The following is a 25640-nucleotide window of genomic DNA, read 5'->3' on the forward strand; positions in this document are numbered from 1 at the left end:
CGACTCCGTCTGAGCGCTAACGAGGTCGGCCAGCTTGTTAACGAGCCGGCCGACCTCGTTAGCGAACCCGAGGTATTTTATTTTGAAAATATACCGGTGTTTTATTTTGTCTGTGCAAGACTTCCTGTCCCGAACGATCTGCTCTGTGCTGAATTTATGCGTAGTGCTCCGTCGTCCGACAAAAATAGAAGCTCTGCGCAAGTGTTGCGAGGGCTGTCGGATGGCCCTGCGTTGTCGGACTCATTACGCAGCGGATCTGCAGTCGGTGGAATCTCACACATTGATTATAATGGGTGCGTAACGGCTCCGACGACGGATCTGCAGCCGTTACGCATCCAGTGGAATCCAGGCGTTAGGGTCACTGAGGCACTCAAACCTCCTGACCACGATAAGGTGGCAATCCCTCAGGAGGATGTTTTTGTATTTTTTTTGTATTTTTTTGTATTTTTTTATTTTTATAATACAAATTACTATTACTATTTTTTTTATTTTTTTATTATTACTATTATTTTTTTTATCTTTATAATACAAATTACTTTTTTCCACATAGGCTACTCTATCCTAGCTGCAAATTTGGGCTGGGGCACAATAAATGGAGCTTTGCCAGTGACAACTGATACAATACAATTGCTCAAAATGGGCAAAAGATTCTCCGTACAGGAGGCCAGAGAAGCTTTGCCCAATGGCAAAGCTTTTGGAATGGTCTTTTTGCCCAAGAAATGATCCACCATGCATGGCTTCCAATGTGATAAGAATGCAAAAACAGCCAACACAGATGGCAATTACTCGTGCAGGACATTTGACATGACCTGAAAGGGTTAAATCTCTAATATAACTAAAATAAAATTGTAAATTTGTTGAATGTTTTCAACTCTCTTTTTTAAATTACATTTTTCATTCAAAACAAACAAAAACGAGTAGCACTTTAATACATAAATGTGATCTAACAAAGGTAAGGGGCAAATATTAATCATGTATGCTGTTTATATTGCTTGTAATTTGGATGAAGTAAACATCTGTAGAGTATTTTAACATAAAATTGTTTGATTGTGTTGAATTAAAAACCAAAAAATGCAGCGGGTCCACCAGACCCGCAAACACTGGCTGAGTAACAAAAATATGAACAGAACACAAGGGTTAAGTATGTCACTACACAAAACACTATGAACGAGTTTAACAGAGCTCCTTTGCTTCGCATTCGCAGTTTACTGCTGCAAGCTGCTATTAGAAACCTGAGACTGGCTCATTTGCATACTGAAGGGTGATTGGAAGTTGGGCAGACAGCTATCCCTCACAGCGAGCCGGCAGCAGGCCGATACACTGAGCAGAGCGAAAAGGGGAGATGGAGCGGAGGCGAGAAACATGACACAAGAAACAACTTGATATATTTTATATTTAAGGGGGCAAGCAAGACATTAAGACATTAAGAAGTGGAGCGGAGGAGAGAGGCATGAAATGATAAAAATATATGAAATATAATATATTTTGGGGGATTTAGTTTGAGGGGGCACAACATTTATTTGAGGGGGCCAGGCCCCCTCTTGCCCCTGCCTAGACCCGGCCCTGCTCTTGAGACTCAAAGACTCTTAGCAGTCGAACTTGAACTTATGTGTTTGAGTTTAACACACAGCAGTCTTTAAGAAAAGTCTTTTATTAAAAATAAATCTTTCACAGTGCGTGGCAAACAGAGGCTGGCATATAAGGGGTCAAATGTGACAAAAAATGTTGAGGTCAATCAAGAACTAAGGAAGCTACACTATGAATTGTAAATACTGTAAGGACTATCAGAAAGGTACATGATAGCTCAGTTTTTGAGCAAAATTGGACAATGGTAACTGGGCATTGTGCAGAGCAGTAAAAGAGCAGTGAATGTTATAAAAAATAGCTTGCATGCATGAACCTTGAAGCTCACAGCAGCTTTAGTCGCATGTACAAACAGGACTTGTGATCTATAAGCGGACATGTGAAGTGTTAGTACCAGTTGTGCTACTTACTCTTTTAAAGCTATCTTTAATCGTTTACAGTAAATGCAAGAAACTTCAGTCTATGTTTCACTTCCTTCCTCAGCCACAGTTACAAAATTATAATAGATTATTCATCACAGCTATAGAAGTTTAAAGCAGTGTTTTGAGGTTAGGTTTATTAGTTACTGTAATTAAATAGTAGTTTTTTCTTGTGTAGTTCATGTTGGTTCAGTGAAATTACTTAAATATAATAACATTATTCATTTCCTACAAAAACAACAACAATTTCTTCAACAAATGTGCAGGTTTTCCCCCTTTTTAAAAAAGTTCATAGCAGGTTAGATGTGCCTTAGATGAATACAGATGCATATGCTACCCAGCTCTAAGGCACAGTTTTTCTTTGGATTACTTCCATCAAACCCAGTACTGGTTGTCTTTAAGAGTCGGAGTAGGGGACCTAGATCTCACAGAGGTCTTGAATCCTGCAGTGACGTTATCTCTTTCACTGCTGTTACCACCTCTCCCCTCGCCACCTCCTGCATCTGCTTCAAACGGCCCCCAGAAAGTCATCCCGGGGGCCAGACTCCTTCTCCTGGGACTTAAAGGTAATCTGGGAGAGGTGGGGCAGCTTGAAGGGCCCAGGGGGGTGACCACCACAGAGGGCATAGCCACGCTCCGCTCCGACCGGCCCAGGTAAGGGCTGTCCTCGGGGGGTAACGCCACCGCGGCGAGCTGCTGCAGGAGCCGCAGCCGGGCCTGTTTCTCCTTGCGGCGACGGAACACCAGAATCAAAACCACAAGGATTATGATGAGGAGCAAACAGGCGAGCAGCGGCAGGATAATGAGGAGCGGGTCGGCGGAGGGCCGGGGGAGCATCTCAACGTGGACCAGGTGGGTGTCGGGAGGGAACGCTGGCCCGTGTTTGTCCGACACAGAAGGAGTGTGGGGTTGTGTGGCGTGGCTGTGCCCCCCTCCTCCTCCCTCTGCGCTGCCTCCTGATCTCCCTCCATGACTCCCACTGCGGGTGTGGTTCCCCCAGCGGCTGTGAGGCCTCAACTTGTGCTGCGTCCTGTTGTGGTGCTTATGAGACAAAATGTGGGGGGGCAAACCGACTCCGACCGCGCCGAGCGTCGTGGAACCCCCCCGCCCACCGACTCTCTCCGTAGTCGTCTTATTATGTGTCGGGTGGCGGGTTGTTGTGTGTTCTCGACCTGCGCCGTCTGTCGTCGCGCTGCCGGGACCATGATGCATCTGGTGGTGGGGGAAGATGGTGAAGTGCAGCTCACCCTTTGCCGGTTGGACGTTTCCAGCCTTCAGCAGGAAGACGAAAGAATCGTTGAGAGGCGTGGCGGGGGCGTGGCCTCGAGCTGTCGTGACAGCTGATTGGTTGCTATGCGGCTGGTCGTCACCATCACTGAGAGTCTCCTCGATGGCGACCCGGCCTTGCACCACGTCTCTGAACGTGAACGATTTCAGGACCTGTGATGCTCGGTTGGGGTCGTAGGTCATCTGCATACAGAGACAGACAGACACAGTAGGGGAGAGTGAACTGAAATTAGATGATTAGACTAACAGTGATGTGGGTCACTGAATCTGTCATTTTTCCATTTTATTACTAATTGTACCAACATTCACTCAAACTCAACACAATTATAACTATGGGCCAGTTTAAAACTATGATAACCAATAACTCTGCCTTTCACTGTAACTGTTTTTAATGCTATGCATGTGTTTTGTCTGTGCTGTTTCGGGTTTTCTCTGTACTCTGTTTTGTGTTTTCTCTGTACATCATTGTTGCCCTCAATATTCCTCAAGAAAATAAATAAAGGATAAATGAAACATTTAAACCATGATTGTGCAGCAGCAGGACTGAAAAACAAAGCCACACTGACAGGAGCAGAAAATGCCCTGAAACTGCTTCAGATTCAGTGGGTTAAACTTTACCAAGAGCTAACAATAACCAGCTTTACCTTGACGAGTTTTCCATGTTTTGGTGGAGACAGAACCTCAAAGACCGGGTCGGCTCGGCTGATTCTCGCCAGCTCAGAGGCATCGATCATGGCTTTCCCCAGTTTCACGGCGATCCCACTGGGCACTCTCACGGGCTCCCTCAGGTAGATCAGAGGTCTCACGGTCACCTCCACCGTCTGCTCTGTCACACTCCCATAGTCAACACCTGGGGACGAGGCTGACACGGACACCTGGAAGCTGTCCTCTGATTCGCTGAGATCAGTCATGTGATAGACGACACGGCCAAACTGCAGGTCCTGGTGGTGGAAGGTGGTGACTTCCTGGTCGTTGATGGCAATGCGTCCATGGTGAGGGTGTGTGGTGACCGTGTAGGTGATGTTGGCCGGCATACGACTGTTGGTTTGAGCTGCAAACTGGTTGGTGGTCAGGACGACAGCGGTTCTGCCTTGGACCAGTGACAGGCCAGTGTTGTTCACCATGGAAACAGAGGGCTTTATCACCTCCAAACTAAACAGTTTGTAGAGCGGACGATGGTGACCGTCAGTTACATTGAAGTAGAAAACTCCTGCTGAGGGTTTACCCTGACAGAGAGAACATAGTAAATATGGTTTAGGGTTAAGTTTGTATAAACTTCTTCAGCCTCCTGCCTTCCAGGAAAAGGTTGAGGAGCCTCCGGGTGAGAACCAGCAGACTGAAACACAGTTTCATCCACCAGGATGCTGAATTCCCTCCCAGCACTCCTTCCCTCTCTGCCCCCACATACTCTGAATTTTAGATTAGATTTAGATTAGATTCAACTTTATTGTCATTGAACAGAGTACAAGTACTAGGACAACGAAATGCAGTTTAGCATCTAACCAGAAGTGCAGAGTAGTAAAGTGCAAGGTATTGCATTGATACAATCAAAGAAGCTCTTATGTTTTGTTGAACTTGCTCAGGAATATTATTGTAAATAAGTCTCCAGACTTTTTATACTGTCTTTCCTCATGACAGTGGAGTCAACATAATTATCTAACAAGACATGCTACTGAGGGGAGGTTTACTTTGCCCAGGGCAAATACTAATGTGTTACAGAAATCTGTTCTGTCCAGAGCCCTTCTGGAGTGGAACTCCTTGACATTTTACATCGTATTAATAGAGTAGATAGAGTATTAACAGATCCCAAAGATATACATTTTTGCTTCAACAGTTTCTTTTAATGTTGCAGCTGCAGTAGCTAAACTGTACGGGTCATTCTGTGCCATATTGCCATACTGACACTATTTGCCATATTTATACCATTAATCTGTTCATACCATCATATTTATTTATACTATTTACATCTCCCAGATTGCCACTGTCTTTTCGTCTATGTCTTCTTGCTTGTATATGTTTTTACGTTTACATTTTATATCTTTTACTTATATTTCATTTTTATTGCTGTTTGCACCAGGAATAAGAGGGAAACACAATTTAAATTCTCTGTATGTCCTGTTCATATGGCTGCATTTGATAAATAAAGTTGACTTGACTTGTATAATTAGAACATTTTTTGTCTTTGGCGACCCCTAGTGGCAATAACATGTGATAGACATCAATGCATGCATGTTGTTTTACAAGCTAAAACCTTGGCCTTCAGATAATGGCACATAAAAAAATGACAAACATATGGGCTTGACCTGCTGCGTAAAGTGCAGCCTTCCGTGGTTGACGTCATACTGGGTGAAGGAGGTCACCGGCTCAGGTCTCTCCCCCAGCGTCAGGTAGCCGTTGTTGGGCTTACTGATCACCAGGTAGTGCAGCTCCTCTGGAGGCGTGTCATGATCTTCAACCTGGACATGCAGATTGACAGGAGTGTATTTCGTAAGGCTCTTAAAGGTTTTTAATTTTTTACATTTTGTCTTTATTTAGAATCACATTTCAATATCACATTACAACAGTCATCACCATTTTGATAATTGACACTGTGATCCATATTTTCAGATTTTTATCTAGTTATAATCAAACGAACAGAACGTGGGAATGTTTCCATCTACAGTAAGTAGTAAAAACAGATTAAAAAAATAAAAACAGAAAGTTACATAATATTAAACAAAAGAAGGGCGTTTCGGGGCGATGTACAATCTCCACTTCTCTCAGATTTCCTCAAATTTGGCTTTTTGAAGCCTCACAGAGAAAGTGAATCTTTCCATTACAAAAATAACATACATGATCTCATACCACTCTGTCTATAGATGGGCTGTCTGGCTTAAGCCATTTCCTTGTTATAGCTTTTTTAGCAGCTACACTCAGTATGCCAAAAAGGTATTTTGTGTTTTTATTAGAAGATGTAGAGTGCAGAAGCCCAAAAAGAAATTCATCCCAATTAAAAGCAACGTTTGTCCCAAATATTGTCACCAATTCTATGTAGATCTTTCGCCAGAAAGCATTTAAATTTGGACAGGCCCAGAACAGGGGATAATGATTTGCCTCCTGGGAGCCACACTTTCTCAAACAGCTGGAAGAACCTGAGTGATGTGACTGCTGAACAGGTGTGATAAAGAATCACACATGCACTTTTATGTGAAGCACTTTGGCGCGGCTCAGCCGTCTGTAAATGCACTTTAGAAATAAATTTGACTTGACTTGACTTGATCGGGAAATGATTACATTATAGGGTGCTACAAGCCCTACCCACAGCTACACCTGCTCTCTGCTCAGTGGCCCACCTGCAGATAGTCTGGTCCGAGTACAACTCTCTCTCCGACTACGACCTTCATACTCGGGGCTCTGCTCCGGAGGAGTGGCGGCTGGTCGTTGACCGGTGTCACTGTGATGTTGAATGTCTCCGTCACCGCCAGCCCATCCTTGGTACGGTGATCAGAAACAACATCTAATGATGAAAGGGAGGAGGAGGAGGCTGAATAGAGAGGGGAAAAGGAGGAGGAATCAGAGGAAAAAGCAGAGAATGAAGATGAGGAGGAGGAGAGATCCAGAGGAGCCACCCAGGCCCTGAAGGTGAAGCTGTCGCTCGTCGTCTCTGAGTCGTCGTGGATGTATGTGATGCCAAACTTGTTGAGCGTGGCCTGAGAGAAATCAGGTTGGATCCTGAAAAAAGAAAGAAGCTTTACTTATTAGAAAATCTCATATATGCCAGTTAGTGTTCAGTTCTTTTAATTAGCAGTAGTGGAATATAACTAAGTACATTTACTCAAGTACTGTACTTAAGTAAAAATTTTAGGTGCTTGTACTTTACTTGAGTATTTCCATTTAATGTAAATTTATACTTCTACTTCACTGCATTTTGAGGCAAATATCGTACATTTTACTCCACTACATTTATCTGACAGCTTTAGTTTTTTAGGAGATTTAACATAAAAAACATAATACATTTAAAGTGATTATGCATATTTTCTTTAATTAAACCACATAAAAGTATATTAAGTAGTTAAAATACCTTGACAACAGTAAAATGCTGCTTACATAAATGCATCAATAATAATAATAATCTAATAATATCTTTAGAATATTTAAAACAATCTGAGTGGGTCATTCTGCATAACGAGTACTTTTACTTCTGATACTTTTGATGCTGATGCTTTTGTACTTTTACTTCAATAAGTTTTGAATGCAGGACTTTTACTTGTAGTGGAATAATTCTGCAGTTAGGTGTTAGTACTTTTACTTAAGTAAAGGATCTGAATTATTCTTCCACCACTGATTTTGGAAGCCAACATTGTATTTTTGTTACTTTGCAGATTCAGATTATAGAAATACAACTCAATCATAAATCATTAAGGATTAAATCCACAACAGGCAATTTTCTGCAGTTAGGGGTCTACCAATCAAAACAATAACTAAAGAGTAAAAGTAAGTAAGTAAAAGTAAGAGTAAGTAAAAGTAAGAGTAAGTAAGGGATCTGAATACTTCTTCCACCACTGTTAATTAGACAGCAGAAAGGGGCCCAGCACCTGGTGAGGTTATGTCCTCGTATAGACAGAGCCCCGTGGCGTGGCAGTAAAATAACGCGGTACAGGATGTGGTGGTCCTTCCGGTGGTGCTCTGGAACTTTCCCCAGGAGGTTGGAGGCATCGAGTTTAGACCTGTCAATGGTCACCCTGCCTCCCTCGGCCACCACAACACCTGAATAACAGATACAAAAACCTCAACTGATCCTCTTGTATCAAATCAAACTTTATTTATATAGCGCTTTTCATACATAAAAATGCCACACAAAGTGCCTTACAAAAAAATAAGAATAAAAACAGAAAATAAAAATAACAAAACCCACCCCTCCCTCCCCCACATACACATCTGTAAGTATACATACACAAACATGCACACACACGCATTTAGTCATGCACGCACACAAACACACACTCAGACTCACACACAGCACACATTGACTGATAGTGTAACTTCAAATATCAAGTAAGAAAGAGAGATTTCTGCACACTCAGGTGCACAGTACCTTCATTGTTTAGTAGCTTGGTCTTGTGTTGAGGGCTGTCATAGTGTTTGTTGGTCTTGTGGGAGATTAAGATGGTGAAGGTGTGTGGAGGAAGGAAAGCAGGAGGAGAGGACACGGTGAAAGAGAAATAGTCCATAGCGGACCAGTCCGCTGACTGTGGCTTGTTCTGATCATACAAGATAACGCCATCGTTCACCTGAGAGACGAAAGAGAAAGAGAGTCATTTTATGTGGGAAGTAAACAAAAAGCTGATCTTTTTATGGTAAGACAAACACATCCCTACCATGCTTTGTGTGAACGTGGAAATGTTTTGTGTGGAGTTGTCGGGCATTCGTCGCACCAGGCTGCCAAGTTTAGGAGGAGCGGTCAATGTAAAGATCACAGAGTGGTTTCTTTTAATGTCGCTGACATCGTTGGTTACAGCCTGAAGCTCCAGCTTAGAGATTGGTGTCACAGAGCCTTTTTAAAGGTGACAAAGACAGATTCAAAGGAAGGAAAGGTTGTTAATCACCCTGGTTAAATGTGTTCTCAGTAGACATTGTGGGAAAATATTATTATATTTTTGATATTTTAAAGCAATAAACAGCCTGACACTGAATGGGCACAGAGGTGTTACAATCTGTTTGTGTAGGCAGAAACATAATGCTTAGACTGGTGATGCCACCCAGTGCCATCGTTATATAACTGCACTCCATTTAGCTTCACACTAAATGATTTTACGGCGTGGCTATCTTTGATTGACAGGTCACTAACAAGGCGAGCGGTCATCAGGAGAAGCAGAGCAATGCGTATCCACGGCAACGTGCCAATGAAGTTATCTTAAACGTTATATAGATTAAAAAAGTAAAAAAGTATGTTTAGCGGTTTGGTCTCATATCTTTGACCCTTTCACTGTATTTTCACAGTTTATTTGAACATTTTGTTCAGTAAAAATGTCTTGTTCAGCGTTTGGTTGGACTAACAGACACTCCAAGGAGTCGCTGTTAATTTTTCTGAGGTAAGCAACAAACATTTTGTTTTTGTTTTTTGCCAAAACTAACATCCCAGTTAATGCTCCAGTTAATGCTAGCATGAATCAGTCAGGTTGAGGTGTAGAGAGGCTGTAGTCAGTGATCAGATCCCTCTTGCTCCTCCACAGTCCAAATATGGTCTGCTCCCCGTATCGGAAACAAGATGGCGATGCAAGATAGCAACGAGTGTAACGATGAACTTGATGCTTCCAACAGGCCACAAACCAATGGGTGACATCACTGTGACTACAGGTTTTTCATTACCTGGGTAGACCTCCATGGGCTGATTCCTTTGCAGCGTGAGGACCAGAGAGTGGGCAGTTGTGCTGAAGATCTGTCGAGGGGCGAAGTTCAAGCCGTCGTTGACCTGGAACTGAAAGCCACCCGATAAAGCACCTGCACAAGAACAGAGTCAGCATCAAGAAAACTGGGGTTAACCTTAATTTCTTCCAGACTTCTCCAACGGTCTAAAAATCATGAAAACTATATCACAAATAGAGAAATATAGTCACCATTGTGCACGAACATCAGTTGTCCAGTCTGTATGTGATGCTGGGTGAAGTTCAGGATGTGTCTGGAGGGGGCGCTCTTCAAGGCCAGGTGGCCGTTGCTGGGCGGATTGACGATGAACTCCAGCCTCTCAGGCTCGGGAGTGTCTGAGTCCTCGGCACTCAGATCATCTATGGTGATTTCTGTCACTGAACCCACCCACACCTAAGGAAACAAGAGGAAAGGAAAGGTAATGATCTTTATTTGATCAAAAACATAGAAATGATCCTCACTTTACTCGCTCAATGCACAAAATGCAGTATAAACAGAAAATCATTCTGCATCCCACTCTGCTGTACAGTCACTGGTGGTTGTTGTTGTTGTTGTTGATGTCAATGTATTATTTATTTCTTCTACTGATTTTTAATATACATTTTTGTACTATGGACATGCTGACTGTAAAACTTAATTGCCCTTCTGGGACTAATAAAGTATTCTGAATCTGAATCTGAATCATCTGGAAATGGACTTTTCCTTGATATTCTAATGTATTGAGATGCACCTGTATATCGTCACTCTCACCTTCAGACCCTTGTTGGTTGTAACTACAGGAGTCTCATCATCAACAGGTGTGACAGTGATGTGAGCGGTGCAGGGCAGACTGTGCTTCCTGATTTCCGTCTGATTGGCCACGATGGTAAAGTTATCTCTCAACGTGTCGCTGCCATCGTGGATATAGGAGATGTACTCACGTTCCACCTGGAGAACAAAACGAGGATGAGAAGATTCATGTAGAGACTGATTCTAACAGCCTTGCTTAAATATCAACTGGCCAAACAACAGTCAATATTTCATCACACAGAGATGAATGTTCCCCATTAAATTAATTTGGTGTGAGTTCAAAACCATGAAGCAGTCATTGTTATATCTCCCTAATAAGCCTGATGTTAAACAATGCACGAACACAGGAACAAAACAGATGAAAGTGTCTTTTTAAAGAGTTGAGTATGGTTTCCTGAAAGCATATGAGCACTAAAATCATCGTTGAGTATCATTTCCCAGGCCTCTTAATGTTGTGGAGAGGCTTTTAAAAAATGCATCTTTAGACACACTGACAAGCAGAAATAAAGTGCATTTTTAAGGATCACTTTTATGAAGATGCACTGAAGTAAAGAGGTTTATTAAGTTGAGTGTTTCTTCAAACATCCATTACCGACTATATACCTTACACAGTTACACTCCCACTAAAATGCTGCTTTGATAAATGTGCATTGCTAATGAAACCTTTATTAAGCTGCACCTAATCAGCATATTTCTTCATTATTAGCCCTTTCAAAAGAACAAGAGTCCAAAGAAAATTCTGTCAAACCTCAGTGTGAGTGAAAGCAGTGATGGGCATGCCCGGGATCCGGCCGTGCTCCAAGTGTCCGTGTCGCGGTGGAACGATGACCTGGTACAGGAAGTTCATCCCTGAAAAGTGATGATTTGCCACCTTGATGATGTCAGAGGTCAGCGGCAGGGACGATCCCTCATCAAGGGTCAAGTCAGACACCTACAGAACAGATGATAGCACTGACTGACAGGTTGGAGAAGCTGATCGGTTGATTCCTACTTTGTGTTATTTGGCTGGGAAATGTTTTTCTCTCCCTTTAAGGCAATTCTTTCCCTTTTCAAGGACATCTAAGCCCCTTTCATAGTGCCGTTTCATGCCGCAACAGTTATTCTGTAACATTTGGCCTGCCCTATGAATGCGACAGGACCAAATGATTCCACCAATTTTAAACCTCCCGAGGTAGTCACAGAGGCTGAAAATTGGTGGGACTGTTGGAAGTGGGACCACTGTGAACGGGCCATCCCGGCATGGCGGAATATTTGATGTTGCACGTTATGTCTAACACAAACCTCCCACTTGGTCCAACAGTCATCAAATCACTGTTCAGTAGAATGCACAACAACTACGGGCGACATCGCTAACTGTGCGCAGCGTCCGCCGCTTCATGTAAACAATCCGGCATGCTAACTGTGCACAGTGTCCGGTGCTTGGTGTAAACAAACGGAGGTCGCTAACTGAACATATACAGCTGCAGCACACACACATTGTACTGCTTCAGAGCTAACTGTGCAGCTTATTAGCACTGTGCTACTGTGCAACACTGCTGCTACTCTGTTGCACATCACTATCGTCTCCTCCCACCTCATTCCGCGATGCCAGACTGCACTATGAATGGGCACGAATATCACTATGAACGATCTAAGGCGAAAAGCCGGCACAGATCTTTCCAGCAATATATCGGGACCTTTGCGGGACCGCGCTATAAAAGGGGCTCTAAACACACTGTACCTGTAGAGGGAGCAGGATGGGGATGATGTCAATCTCGAGCCTGATTGGTCCGACCTTTGTGACCCCGTTGGTTGCCTCCAACAGAACAGAGTCGTTGGTGAGTCCTGCATTCTGCTGATGGTAGATGATCAGTCCCTGGTTGAGGTCCTCCTGGGTGAAGGAACTTGTCGGCTGGTCTCTGATGTCCTGCATGGAGGAACAGAGCAGAAAAACTTCTCAATGGCTGTTTTCTGTGTGAAAATGTTGTCAGCTTTAAACTTACAGCTGGCCGTACTTGATAGAAGTGCTGCTGTTCTCCATTGTTGCTCTTGTGCTTGTTGTGAAGGAAGCCCAGGACTGGGGGACTTTGGACAGTATAAACTATCTCTGAGGGCTGGCTGTCTTCATGAACCACCTGTTCAAGCATAACAGAACAGTTTACATTTCACTTGGTACCCAAGTATCAATGAGTCATGTACTTATAATTATTAGCTTACCTCTAAGTGCTCCTTGCTTATGGAGACGTTCTGTCCCTCAGCCACCACCACAGGATGATTATTAATGACTGTTGGCGGCCTCTGATGACTCTCCAGGAAGATTTTTACCGGCACTCCGATGTCCAGATGTACCTCCCTCCTTCCTCTGTCCAAAAGCCTCTCTGTGCTCTTCTCTCTTGCTCTTGCCGTCACATTAAACCCATCTGACAACTCATGGCTGCCGTCATGGTGATACGCCAGGCGCCCCGCCAGCAAATCTTGCTGGGTGAATATAGAAATTGCATCGGCTTCTGTTGTGGTTTCACCATCGCCATCATTGAAGCAGATCACGCCGTGTTTGGGTGGAAGAAAGACCTCAAATGTCACTTCCTGTGGGTCTCGGATGTCAAGGTTGCTGAAGATGCTGAGGTTAGCGGAGGTCAGTGTTGTGATCCCACCTCGCTGGACCATGAGGCCCGTGTTGTTCTTGACCTGAAGGTAAGGATCCTGTGCCATCACCTGCATCAGCCAGTCACACAACAGAGAGAGAAATTAATCATTAACAGCAGCAGTACAATCTAACATCATTAGGCTTAATTACTTTTACACTAAAATGCCATCGAAAACACAATTGTAGCTACTAATAAATAACATGAAATTATAAATATAAAACAACCTGAATATTGATTTCTTACTACACATACTGCTTGACTTATTCATATTATTTCAATAGCTAATCAACAGTAAAATTGACCATTACTTTAAAATGTAAATAACACCATAAAATACAAAATTTGTGAAGACATTATAATCACCTCCATCAATGTTGAAACATAGTGTTTCCCGTCTGATACGAAAAGCACAAAACGCCCAAAACTCACTCCTCTGTGGACGAACAACACTTTTTTCTGAAAGGAGAGAAAAAAACAGCAGTTGTCGACTGAAGAAGGAAAAAGCTTCAGCAGACTTTATGATCATAAAAGAACATTTTCTATTAACTACTTTTCTCATCTAAGACCCCATTCCCTGCTTTTGTTCTGTTATTACAGACACTGGTTTTTATTTTAAAAAAACAAGCACGGACCAACTATTAATTAGTCCACTGCAAGCTTTTCTTTTTTCTGACAACCTCTCACTTGATTTCCTCATTGTTGTATTTTCCATCCTCTCTTTAAAACCTGTAGAATATGATACACCCACTAATGTGGTATAGAAAAATACTGCTATATTTGGTGTGAACCAGATTTTTGGGTTCTGAAGCTATTTGTTTTTGGTTGCAATACTCTAAATGGTTCAAATCAGATGCGAGAACTGGAACAGAATCCACTCCACATAGGTAGAAAAGGGGTATATGAGGTTTCATCAGTGCTACTGGGAAGTTGCAAGACCTTTAATTTATGTTGTTATCAGTAGTACAGTGAAGGTTATTATTAAGGTTAATTAAGGTCAATGGCATCATTCATTATCCTTAACCTTATCCGCACTCGTGTTGCAGATAGCTGGAGCCGATCTCAGCTGACATTGGACGAGAGGCGGGGTACACCCTGGACACGTTGCCAGACTATTGCAGGGCTGACACATAGAGACAAACAACCAATCACGCTCTCATTCACTCCTACGGGCAATTTAAAGTCACCAATTAAACCTAAGTGCATGTTTTTGGAGGAAGCCGGAGTACCCGGTGAGAACCCACCCTGACGAGGGGAGAACATGCAAACTCCACACGGAAGGCCGGAGTCGAACTGGCGACCCTCTCACTAATCACTACACCACCTTGCAGCCCTCACTGGCATCAATGCATATCTAAAGACTAACCTTTGACTTTGTGACTTCTACCAAATGCATGACCCAAAATTTTCCCAGAAAAATTTTGCTCACCTGCTTGATGTCACGTTGTGTGAACTCGTACAGTTTGTGACTGGTATCACTGGCCATCACCAGCTCTCCCATGGGAATCCCCCTCCGCGTGTACACCAACCAACTGTCCTCGAAGTCTGAGTCATCGTCCCGGTAACAAAGGTCATCCAACGTCACCAATCTCTGCCCATCGCGGGCCACATGGAAAACTTTATCGACAACTCTGACAGGTCTCTGATCGTTGATGAGCTGCACCGAGATATTGAAGGTGTGTTCGGCTGTGTTTCCATCCTCCTTCTTGCTGGTCCGTTTGTGCGGTTTGTAAACCATAATTTGAAAAGTGAACGCGTCCTGTTTGGTCTCGCTGTCATCGTGAACGTACATGATCCTCTCCTCATTGATATCCTGGTTTGTGAATGTCATAATGTTGTCGTTAATGGAAGTTGAGTTTGAGAGGTTGATCCTCCTTATGTGCCCGTGTCTGGGGCTCGCTGTAATAGTGTAGTGGACCTCCCGGTTACTTGCGGTGTGAGTGAACAGGATATCTTTGCTGATGACTTTACTTCCTCCTTCCATGGTTGACAGGCCTTTGTTTACGACAGTAATGGCGGTCGACTCTGCTTTGATGTTGATTCTGAAGTCATAAGTTGTTGATCTGGCATGTGTTGAAAACACCTGAAAGCTGAACAAATCTCTTGTATCATCGTGCAGCATGTTGAGCAGCTCGTACTTCAACAAGCCATCTGTGATATTCTTCTGGCTGAAGGTTGAGTTCCTCTCTAGAACTTTGTTGTTAAGGACTAGCTTTCCTTTCTTTGTTACTGTCAGCAGCCTGAAGTGGAGGTCGCTCTCATTGAGTTTAACACCCTTAGAAATCACATTGAGGTCCGAAGGAGTGACAACAGTAGTCTGAACACCGTTAACCTCCATCTTACTGCGTGTGACTTTGAAGTGTATCCAGTGAACCACGATGGGAAAAACAACTTCCTCAGTAGCCTGGGAACCAATGCTGATTTTACATTTGAAGTAATCAGTAATGTTGTGCTGAGTCTGAAGGCCGCGGTAGGTGCTAAGGTATCGGACCCGTTCTTTTTCTAGAAGCTTCTGAGAAAAGTAGGTTGTTTGTTTCCATTCACCACTTGAGTGCAGCCGCTGGAGCTCACCATACTGTGGCAAGTCTGTGACTTCATAGCGAATTTCCACTGTCTGATCATCCACGTTAACTTGTACTGCAAGGTGATTGGTTGTGATGATGGAAGCCCCGCCTTGATTTACCTCCAATCCGGTGTTATTCGCCAGTTTGTGTTCGAGCTGCACCGCCATAATCCTTAAAACTACTGTGTTGCTCACCTGTGGAAAAAGGTTGGAACAAGCAAGGGCTAACATCAGCATGCTAACAAGCTCACAATGACAATGCTAATTTATTGATGTTCACCATTTTATTAACTATGCTAATATTTGCTAATTAGCTTTTACTAGAAAGTGCAAAAGCGGAGAAGAACATCATTAGTTATGGAGTCATACATAATAGTCTATCGGACAAAAATATTAACCCGATCGTGGCAGTAAGTTAATGGAATACTGAAGTGATTAAAATTTATTTGGATGGAGTTGCGAATGTGCCAGATTTGGTAGCCACCAATATAAAGGTTGTCAAGACATTTCACTTAACCCACAAATGTCAATCTCATGACGGCGCTAGAAGAAGAGGTACAGGATCACTTAAGTCTTTATGATACATCATCTCATTAACATGAAGGAGATAAATGTTGGGACAAAATGTTGCCATCCTTTCAGTAGATGTTGAGACATTTTATCACCACAGTCATCCTCTTTGCACCAGGGATATATATACTAAATTCTATGGCAATCTGTCCAACAGTTGTTGAGATATTTCAAGTCTGGACCAAAATCATGTCCCAACTAAGCACCCAAAACCTACAGGGCATCAAATCCAGCAGCTTCGGTTGCACTGTGAACGTAATCCGACCAGAATTCGACCCAATTAAAGGAAATGAACCAAAATGCTGACGATTGCTGGCTACCTGCTCTGGCATTTTGTGAGATGTGCACAGATAATAGCATAAAGATACAATTTGTGTCTTTCAGTTTCACTCTGTATGCTACCACTGAGCTTAAGCTAATTTGTCATTGCAGAATTATCAACATAATGCTCAAAATAGCAGATCTTGGTAGGAGCACATCAAGGCTCGCCTTCTCTGATTATACAGGTGTTTGATCGGAGCATATCGTCCGTTGAAATAATGGATCAACACATTATTGACGAGCTGGAGCCTCAACAGGACCTCGTTCTGGGCGTTTCTCTCCAAATTAGTTTGGTGAACACCGAGCAGATTACGGCTCGGTTCCACGTTGATTTGTTTATTTCCGTGTTAACATTATTCACTGCCAACTTTTCAATCAATAAGAAATAATAGTATGAGTAGATTTCCAGCCCTCCACCTTCACATTCGCCGCTCTCAAATGTATTAATTTCACTCTGATTCGGACCAAGCAAACGTACTTGGGTTGTAAAAACGTCTTAAAAATGCCCTAACTTTATATCCCACATTCTTTATGTTACAGCTTATGGCTTTATTGTGTCTTGGTAAGATAATAGATTTCTTACCTTCATCCCGTCGCTGACCCTGAGTGCCAGCCTGGAGGTGGGGGCCCCGGTGTGAACAAAGCTGATCTTACCTTCCTCCAGATCATTCAGAGAGAATAAGTTAACAGCCCTGGAAGATAGATGTAGACATATTAACTTCTATGTTCTGTATCCAAACTCTGCTTGTTAGTGTTAACCCTAACTTTATCCCTGATAATTATCAATAGATAATTATATTATTATATTGTCATTTAGTTTCTGGTTACAGTCACTCTAGAGTTTAGAGTCTATTTTTGCATCTAGAGTATTTTCTTTCATCTGCATAAATATGATATTATTTTACCATTTACACACACAACCCTAAGCCATTCCTCCAATAGACCTCTATGAGTGGCTGTAAGAAGATTTGCAAGGTACTATAGCCGCACACACCTGCCAGGGTAATCCTGGTGCTCAAGGTGTCCAACCTCAGTATTAAGGTTTCCCAGGGAGCTGAACACCAGATCAGCAGCACTGCTGTCAGGGTCCGACACCCTCAGCACATCTGTTGTAAGCTGGGGACATAGTGGTTGGTTTACTTTTTAATTTTACGCTTTACACATGTACACGCACCATCTAAGCTTTCTGCTGTGCTTACCTGTCGTTTGGAGTTCTCCAGCAGAATGAAAAAGTTTCCCTCCGGCAGGCTGAGCACCGGTGCATCGTTGACAGGACTGATGATAATGTCAAAACGATGCAGACGGTTTCCCTTCAGAAACACAGGGAGCTCCTTCTTTTTGCTTGAGAAGACTGAAAACATGAAGAAGTCTTGCTGGTCCTCTGACCCACTGTGAACGTACATCACCCGGCCCTGCCACAGGTCCAGCATACTGAAAGTCCGGTCGACCTCTTCTGCACCGATGGTGATAGTCCTCTCCTGCCCACTGCCCAGCATCCTATCAGGGTCAGGACTGAGGTCCAGCCGGAGATGGCCGTGTACCGGCTGCGCCTCAATGCGGAACATCAGCTGGGATGGATGAATGCCGAATTTCCGGAAATCAAGATTCACCTAGAAGGGAGTACAAACTGACTTACATATTGGTGCTTTTTTAAAGAAAACTACATAATTCCATGTTATTTTTTAACTGACATACTACAGGTACATCTCAAAAAATGTGAATATCATAAAAAAGTTCAATATTTTTTGTCAGTCATTTCAGAAAGTGAAACTCATCCATTATATAGATTCATTATGCGTAGAGTGAAATATTTTAAGCCTGTTTTTCTTGTAATTTTGATGCTTCTGGCTTAGAGATAATGAAAACACAAAACTCAGTGTCTCAGAAAATTAGAATATTGTGAAAGAGTTCAATATGAGAGTCCACAGTCGATGGTGGTTTGGGACCATGTCCTCTGCTGGATTTCAAAAAACACCGTGGACCATCTACCAGGACATTTTAGAGTCTTCGTCCTTCCACAAGCTCTTTGGAGGTGCTGGTTTCATTTTCCAGCAGGACTTGGCACCTGCCCACACTGGCAAAGGTACCAAAAGCTGCTTCAATGACCATGGTGTTACTGGGCTGGACTGGCCAGCAAACTCTGCTGACCTGAACCCCATAGGAGTCTATGGGATGTTGTCAAGAGGAAGGTGAGAGACACCAGATGACCTGAAGGCTGCTATAAAAGCAACATGGCGCCGTAAGCTGATCTCCTCCACGCCACGCCATACTAATGCAGTAATTCATGCAAAAGGAGCCCAACCAAGTATTGATGTATAGAAATGAAGATTCTTTTCAGAAACCTGACATTTGTGTTTAAAATATCCTTTTTCTTTAGTGATCTTATCTAATATTCTAATTTTCTGAGACACTGAGTTTTGTGTTTTCATTATCTGTAAGCCAGAATCATCCAAAATTACAAGAAATATGTTTGAAAGAAATATTTCACTCTATGTGTAATGAATCTATATAATGTATGAGTTTCACTTTATGAAATGATTGAGAAAAAATATTGAACTTTTTCATGATCTTCTAATTATTTAGATGTACCTGTATACAACTGAAAGTAGAGTTCAGCATGAGACAACCAGTCTTACCCTCATGTGTTTCGGCTCCAGCGGTGCCCGGCCTCCCTCCATTACCTCTAGCTTTCTCAGAAACAGAAAGTGAGGGTTCTTCTTATTGCTGGTAATTGGTCGTGTGGTTGTAACATCAAACTCTGGACGATCAGTTGGGCTTACGGTGGTCACCGGCTCTGGAGCTCGCTCTGTCTTACAGCCCACAGTGATGTCCTTGGTGATGGTAGCGTGAGGTAGGCCTGTTCTTTGCGTGTTAACCTTAATTTCCCTGAGGCAGCCTTTAAAGGAGCCTCCTTCTCCAGCCAGCTGCCCCCCAGGCTCAGCAGACATCAGCCCCGCTCGCCTCGCCTCGCTGTGGGCTTCTTCGTCCGTCCCTCCGAGGAAGAGAGGCCCTTTGAGCTGGATGACCTGAAGCTCCAGACTCAGGGAGGCCTTGATCAACTCCTCACCCACCTTCAGCTGCACGCTGTCGGGCAGCAGGTGCAGCCTGATGGGGTACCAGGTGTGGTTGCTGTGAACATGTGTTAAAGAACGCAGCTCGGCCTTACTCCCCTCTCCATTTCCTACTGTAGCCACAATGTTACCATCTCTGATCTCGATGGCAACAAACTCTCCCTGGTTGCCAGCGCTGAAGAGGACCATACCATCTTCTTCTCTTGCAGAGGGGAACAATTCACATTCAAACACCCCCTCCTGTGGCCCCTCCCAAGGCGGAAGACCCATAAAGGCTTTAGAGCTGAAAAAACTAACCGAATCTTCTTCTGTTGCAGAAAACTGGGGACTGCAGCCGAGAGATACCTCGTGGACGCGCTTGTATCCGGAATAAGGCCTTAAGCTGGACAACAGGTTATGTTCATTGAAGACAACTTCGTCCAAGCAACCTCTAAACCCAGTGGAGATGTTCAGGAGATATGGGTGATTCAGTCCGACGGCCCCACCAACAAAAAGCCCATCTTCGACTCTGAGCTCCAGATCCGGTCCTGGCATTCGGAGGCTGGTGTGAGAGTTTCGGTCAACGGTCATGTTGATGTTGTGGCGGTTGTGGGTCAGCTCCATGGTGTGCCACGCCAGGTCGCTGAGATGGATGCCCTTCTCTGAGCGTAGAGAACGCTCGCCTGAGCCCAGGTCCAGACGAACCTGAGTAAGGAAAGGAGAAGCAAGGGGTGAAAGAGTGAAGAAAGGAGAGATAAAAACGTGCTAAACGAGACTCTCTTTTATTGCAAAAATACACACTTTAATAAGTAAGAAAAGCAAAACACATAACAGCAGGCATAATATGCACAAACAGAATCAGAGGGATGTTAACTGTAGATCAAAGGATTATTTCACACAAATGCAACCAAATTCTTTCATGAGCAGCTCCCTTGCCATACACTCTGAGTTTCCATTAAACTATTTGGTCTTCTCTTAACCTTGGTCATGAAGGAACTTGTTCTGAAAGTGCCAGGGGGTTAGTTTTTTTTCTCTCTGTAAGCAATCCGATACCCAGCTGCATGTGTTCAGGCCTCTCTCTGTCTCTCCTCAGGATAATAAATGCCAATATGTGAGCTAAAATGGCCTGAGGGGCAAATACTTTCTCTTGTTTTGAAGGTGTGAGGCATCTTTGGGTGAGAGCCACTGGACAGCTTTTACTTTGACTCATTCATATTAATATTACTAAAATCCAAATTGACTTTCTATATTAATATATATACAGGTGCATCTCAATAAATTAGAATATCATAAAAAAAGTTTATTTATGTCAGTAACTCAATTAAAAAAGTGGAAATAACACAATATATAGATCCATTACACACAGAACGAAACATTCCATGTCTTAATTTATTTAATTTCTTCAAGGTATAATAATTATGGCTTACATTTAATGAAGACCTAAAATTCAGTGTCTCAAAAAAATGTAATATTACAAAAATACAATTTAAAAAAGTATGTTTAAAATGGAAATGTTGGCCTCTGAAAAGTATGTCCATCTATATGACTCAATACTTGTTGGGGCTATTTGACTTGAACTACTGGAAATGGACTTTTCCATCATATTCTAATGTATTGAGATGCTCCTGTATTTTTTTTAAACAATTCAAACCTCTTGCTTGTTGTTTGCTGCTATACTAATATGTGCTTTGGCCTACCTGCAGGCGCCCAGAGATCAGCTCCAGCAACAGGAAGTCTCTGCGTCCAGCTGCCAAAAACAGCATCCCCGCCTGGCTGGAGGTCCGAAATCGTACATGGAGCAACGTCTGAATGGACGCCTCCACTGTCCGCAGGTGGATGTAGCCATCACCGTAGAATGACACTAAAACAATAAACAATCATATCTGAATACTAAAAAACCCAACGTGGACCAAAAGCATTCTCACAGCAAAGTCTGTTCTGTTAATCTGTATTGACTGGCTTCCCCATGTGGTGTCTGCTCTGCACTTTATACCTGCTATCTGAATTCAATTAATGACAGCTAATGCATTCTGGAGCGGGTCATCCTGAAATGTTCGGATGTTAATTAGACTTCACCATTGACCCAAATGACTGAGAATGGGCAATTTAGGAACACTTCTCGGTGACAATGTCATTAGTAGGTCTAAAGCTTAGGGGCACTATTTAACCACTCAGCTAAATATAAATACAAATGTGTAATGAACTGTAATTTAAATTAATTCATGACCATTATGTTGACATTGTATTAATATTGAGTCTTCATACCAGAAATTGTCGCTAAATGACTAGTTTGAACTTGAAACATTAATACAAGTATCAGATTAAACATTATGCAAACATTGGTATGCTAACATGCTAATGCTAACCATGCTGGGATACAGTAAGTTATCTGGTATAATGTTTAACATGGTCACTTAGTGTAGTGTGTTCTAGGGCTGGGCGATATGGACCAAAAGTCATATCCCAAAATATTTAAGTTGAATATCGATATATGATATATATCCTGATATTTTTATCGCAAAGTGAGAGCAAATGTTCAGTCAAAGTCAAAGAAAAATATGACATGTCACAAGTAGTTTTATTAAAACTGTTTATTTAAGTGAACATAAATACTGTATAACAAGAGTACCTTCTTTTTTTTTTAATCAAAGCTCCATAAAGTGCACATTTAGATAAAAAAAATATCTTAAATAATAATAGCCTATCAAATTAAATAGGCCAATTTTATACTGAAATAAATATATTTACATGAGAAAAGAATAACGAACATTACAAAAGAACTAAATATGACAAACCCTAGTAAGGGCAGCATTTATATATAAAGAAAGAAAAATGTTTAACTATATCTACATATGCGATATTATATATAATTCCATTATATTATATTATAATTCCATATCACATTTAAAAATATATCAATATATCTTTTATGTCGATATATCGCCCAGCCCTGGTGTGTTCACCTCCTAACATTTGCTAATAAGCACTAAACACAAGATGGGGGCTGTATTATTTATTTATAGTATTTGGTTTTAAGCTAAATTATTTTTACATGATTATAATGCTAGATTAAATATTAAGGGATCACCAGTTATTACACTTTACCATATCTTGAGGACAACAGGAGATATATATGCTTTTCTTTATCGAGGTAAAAGCCTTACTGAGATTTTTTTTTAAAAACACAACAAACGTCAACATCATTGCTAGTGTTATGTCACAGTGTAGATATACCAATACAAGTGAGTCCTGCATAATAAGCCTTTAAATATCCAAACTGCTCAACACTTTCACATTCTAGGGTTTCATAGTTGTGTCTTTATGTAATTACTATGTGCTTGTATGTTGCAGTGAGGTCAGTGTGCCCAGTGCCCAAATCTGTGAATGAAAAACAGCAGTCTTGATTTTAATCGATTTGACCTACAAAGCAGTACGCATTGGAGCACTCAGTCACTCTGTTAAAATGACTGTCAATTTGTGGAAAAAACCACACAGCAGATAGAGGTCAAAGAGATGTCTGTGTATGTGTGAGTGTGTGGCTGGGGAATGCTGACACACTAAAGTATTTCACTGATTCAAATGAAAGACTAGATCCAAAAAACACAAAGTTTTCTAACCTTTATTCCCCAAAAAGTTGGGACAGTGTGTAAAATGCGGCAAATTCTAAATAAATGTATATATATATTTTAAATATTATTTTTCCTTATTTGAATATTAGATGTCTTGTCTTTGGGTTGTATTCAATTACATGTAGGTTGCAAAGGATTTGTAAATTATTGCATTCTGTTTTTATTATGTCAATTACAGCATTCAAACTGTTTTGTAATCGGAGTTGTATATACTACAGTCTTTTTATCGTCACTTATAATAAGTATAAGTAATATAAACAGCTGGCCTGAGGGGGAGAAACACCGAAACATTTATGAATGAATTACTCACAAAAGCTTCTGTGTACAGCTCAACAATCCTACAGCATAATTACATAGCCGCTGATAATTTGTGTTCCCACATCACACAGAAAAAAGTCAGACAGTAACAAGAGCTCGACTTTTACCTGTAGGGAAATTATAACTATCTACCATTTAAGTATTAGTGTTCGGTCTATAAATATTTGTTTCTGGCAGGTGGTTAAAGCTTCTGCCAAGTTGGCCAACATTGCTGATTCATTTGTAAAATTACAGTTTTTGTTGAATGACTTTAGGCAAAACTATTTTTAGCTAAGCTTTTTGGCCAATGTTAGTAGGAGTAATCTTGGTTAACATCCAATATGAATAACAAACTTTCCTTTTGGTGCAAAAACGTACAAATTAGCTTTAAAAAACAGATAGAAACAATGGAAAAAAACATATTTTACTTCCAATATTCTGCATTCCATATTCTTGTGTTTTTATTTCAGGCTTGTGTTGCCATCACTTGGCATAATTAGGGCTTATTATTTTATTGCCTTTAAATCCCTCAGCAACTCTTGTTAAAATGCACTGCCAGCAAAAAATAACATTTAATATCAAGGCTTTACACAGTATGTGTTATAAGACTGGTCCCAGTAAGAAGTACTCAGTCAGCAGGCTGGCCCAGCATGCCGCTCTGCATAAAGCCTATTAGCCCGCTGTCAGTATAACCCGTGCATGTCCATCTCTCTCTAATCTGCCTCTATGATACCAGTGAGCATTGGATTATTAGTAATCTTTCTCGAATGTGAGTGCAGGTCTGTAATACACTGTCAGGAGCAGGTGTAAGGGTAGACAACTGTACTACTGCCTGAAGCAATGCTCACAGCCTTGAAATGCTACCACTGCACATGCAGCAACTTGTGTTAGCAAATTCATATTTCAGTGACAATTATTGATATTTAAGTGAGTCATTGTCCACTTACAGAGTTGATACAGACTGTTAAATACACCATTTCTTATGTGTGTGCTTTTAAAACACTTAAGAAATGCAAATGTTTATGTCACAAAGTAAAATGAATATCAATGGTCTAGTTCCATATCACATTTAAAAATATATCGATATATCTTTTAATGTCGATATATCGCCCAGCCCTGGTGTGTTCACCTCCAAACATTTACTAATAAGCACTAGAATATCATTAGTCTTGCAAGTATTTGGTTTTTAGACAAGGTATTTTTACATGATTATAATGCTAGATTAAATATTAAGGGATCACCAGTTATTACACTTAACCATATCTTGAGGACAACAGGATATATATATATATATATATATATATATATATATATATATGTTTTTATAATTGAATTATTTATATTTAAGTGAGTCAAACTTTGACTTTGTCTTGGAGGGCATTTGGTGAGCAGTGTGACATCAGATTAGGTACATATGCCCCTGTGCATAAAATAAATTACTGCAAGCATCCAACCTAAATATAATCCAGCATCCAGCATCATATTGCCATATGTTTACAGATAATATTAGACTGGATTAAACATTAGGCTGCCAACTGTCACAGACACGTTTGACTTAATCAAAAGTTGCACAAATACTACTGCATTTGCAACAATTTCATTATCTCCTGTTGACTAATAAAAAAGGAATGGTTAAAATTTTTTTTTTTAAAGTTAACTATTATAAATGACCATTAAAAACTACAGTTTTACATACTTATATAAGGGCAACCTATTTACAGCATGCCCAGTTCTATAACAGCAATGACACAAATCATTCATCTATAATATTGTTGTTCTTAGTTTCAACTTTTGCATCACAGTTAGGAGGAAAAGTGATTTTGTCTGCCCTGCAGTGCCTTACCTCCATAAACGTGTCCTGCAGAAATCAGCAGGAGCAGAAACAGGTCAGCCACAAAGCTCCCCATCGTTAGCCTGGCCTCTGTGATCTAACTTACACTCAGTGGAGAGCAACATCTGGCTGCTTGACCGTGCCGTCCATTGTCATTATTGCACAGCACCCGGTCCTCATTTCCACCTCTGAAAACTTTCAGACAGCCTCTACTTAAAACAGTATACCTGTGGCTGTGAGCGGTGAGGTGGAGCTCCACCCTCCGATCCTC

The 25640-nt window shown here is 41.6% G+C and overlaps 1 protein-coding gene across 1 annotated transcript; it reads right to left on the minus strand.

Annotated features, from left to right (window-relative positions):
- Positions 1 to 1645: 1645 nt before the first annotated feature.
- Positions 1646 to 25640, minus strand: LOC131992748 (chondroitin sulfate proteoglycan 4-like). The gene is made up of 22 exons (XM_059358427.1): positions 25382 to 25640; positions 21310 to 21473; positions 19199 to 20317; positions 17762 to 18172; positions 17557 to 17678; positions 17146 to 17254; positions 14538 to 15866; positions 13475 to 13567; positions 12681 to 13178; positions 12467 to 12598; positions 12205 to 12390; positions 11233 to 11415; positions 10446 to 10622; positions 9887 to 10088; positions 9639 to 9770; positions 8648 to 8823; positions 8365 to 8560; positions 7865 to 8036; positions 6623 to 7001; positions 5594 to 5746; positions 3935 to 4516; positions 1646 to 3473 (listed from the first exon to the last, which is right to left on the minus strand). The coding sequence occupies exons 1-22, from the start codon at positions 25443 to 25445 to the stop codon at positions 2379 to 2381; spliced, it is 7674 nt and encodes a 2557-aa protein (XP_059214410.1). The 5' UTR covers positions 25446 to 25640; the 3' UTR covers positions 1646 to 2378.

The sequence above is a fragment of the Centropristis striata genome, chromosome 19, assembly GCF_030273125.1.
Source record: "Centropristis striata isolate RG_2023a ecotype Rhode Island chromosome 19, C.striata_1.0, whole genome shotgun sequence".
NCBI classification, from domain to species: Eukaryota; Metazoa; Chordata; class Actinopteri; order Perciformes; family Serranidae; genus Centropristis; species Centropristis striata.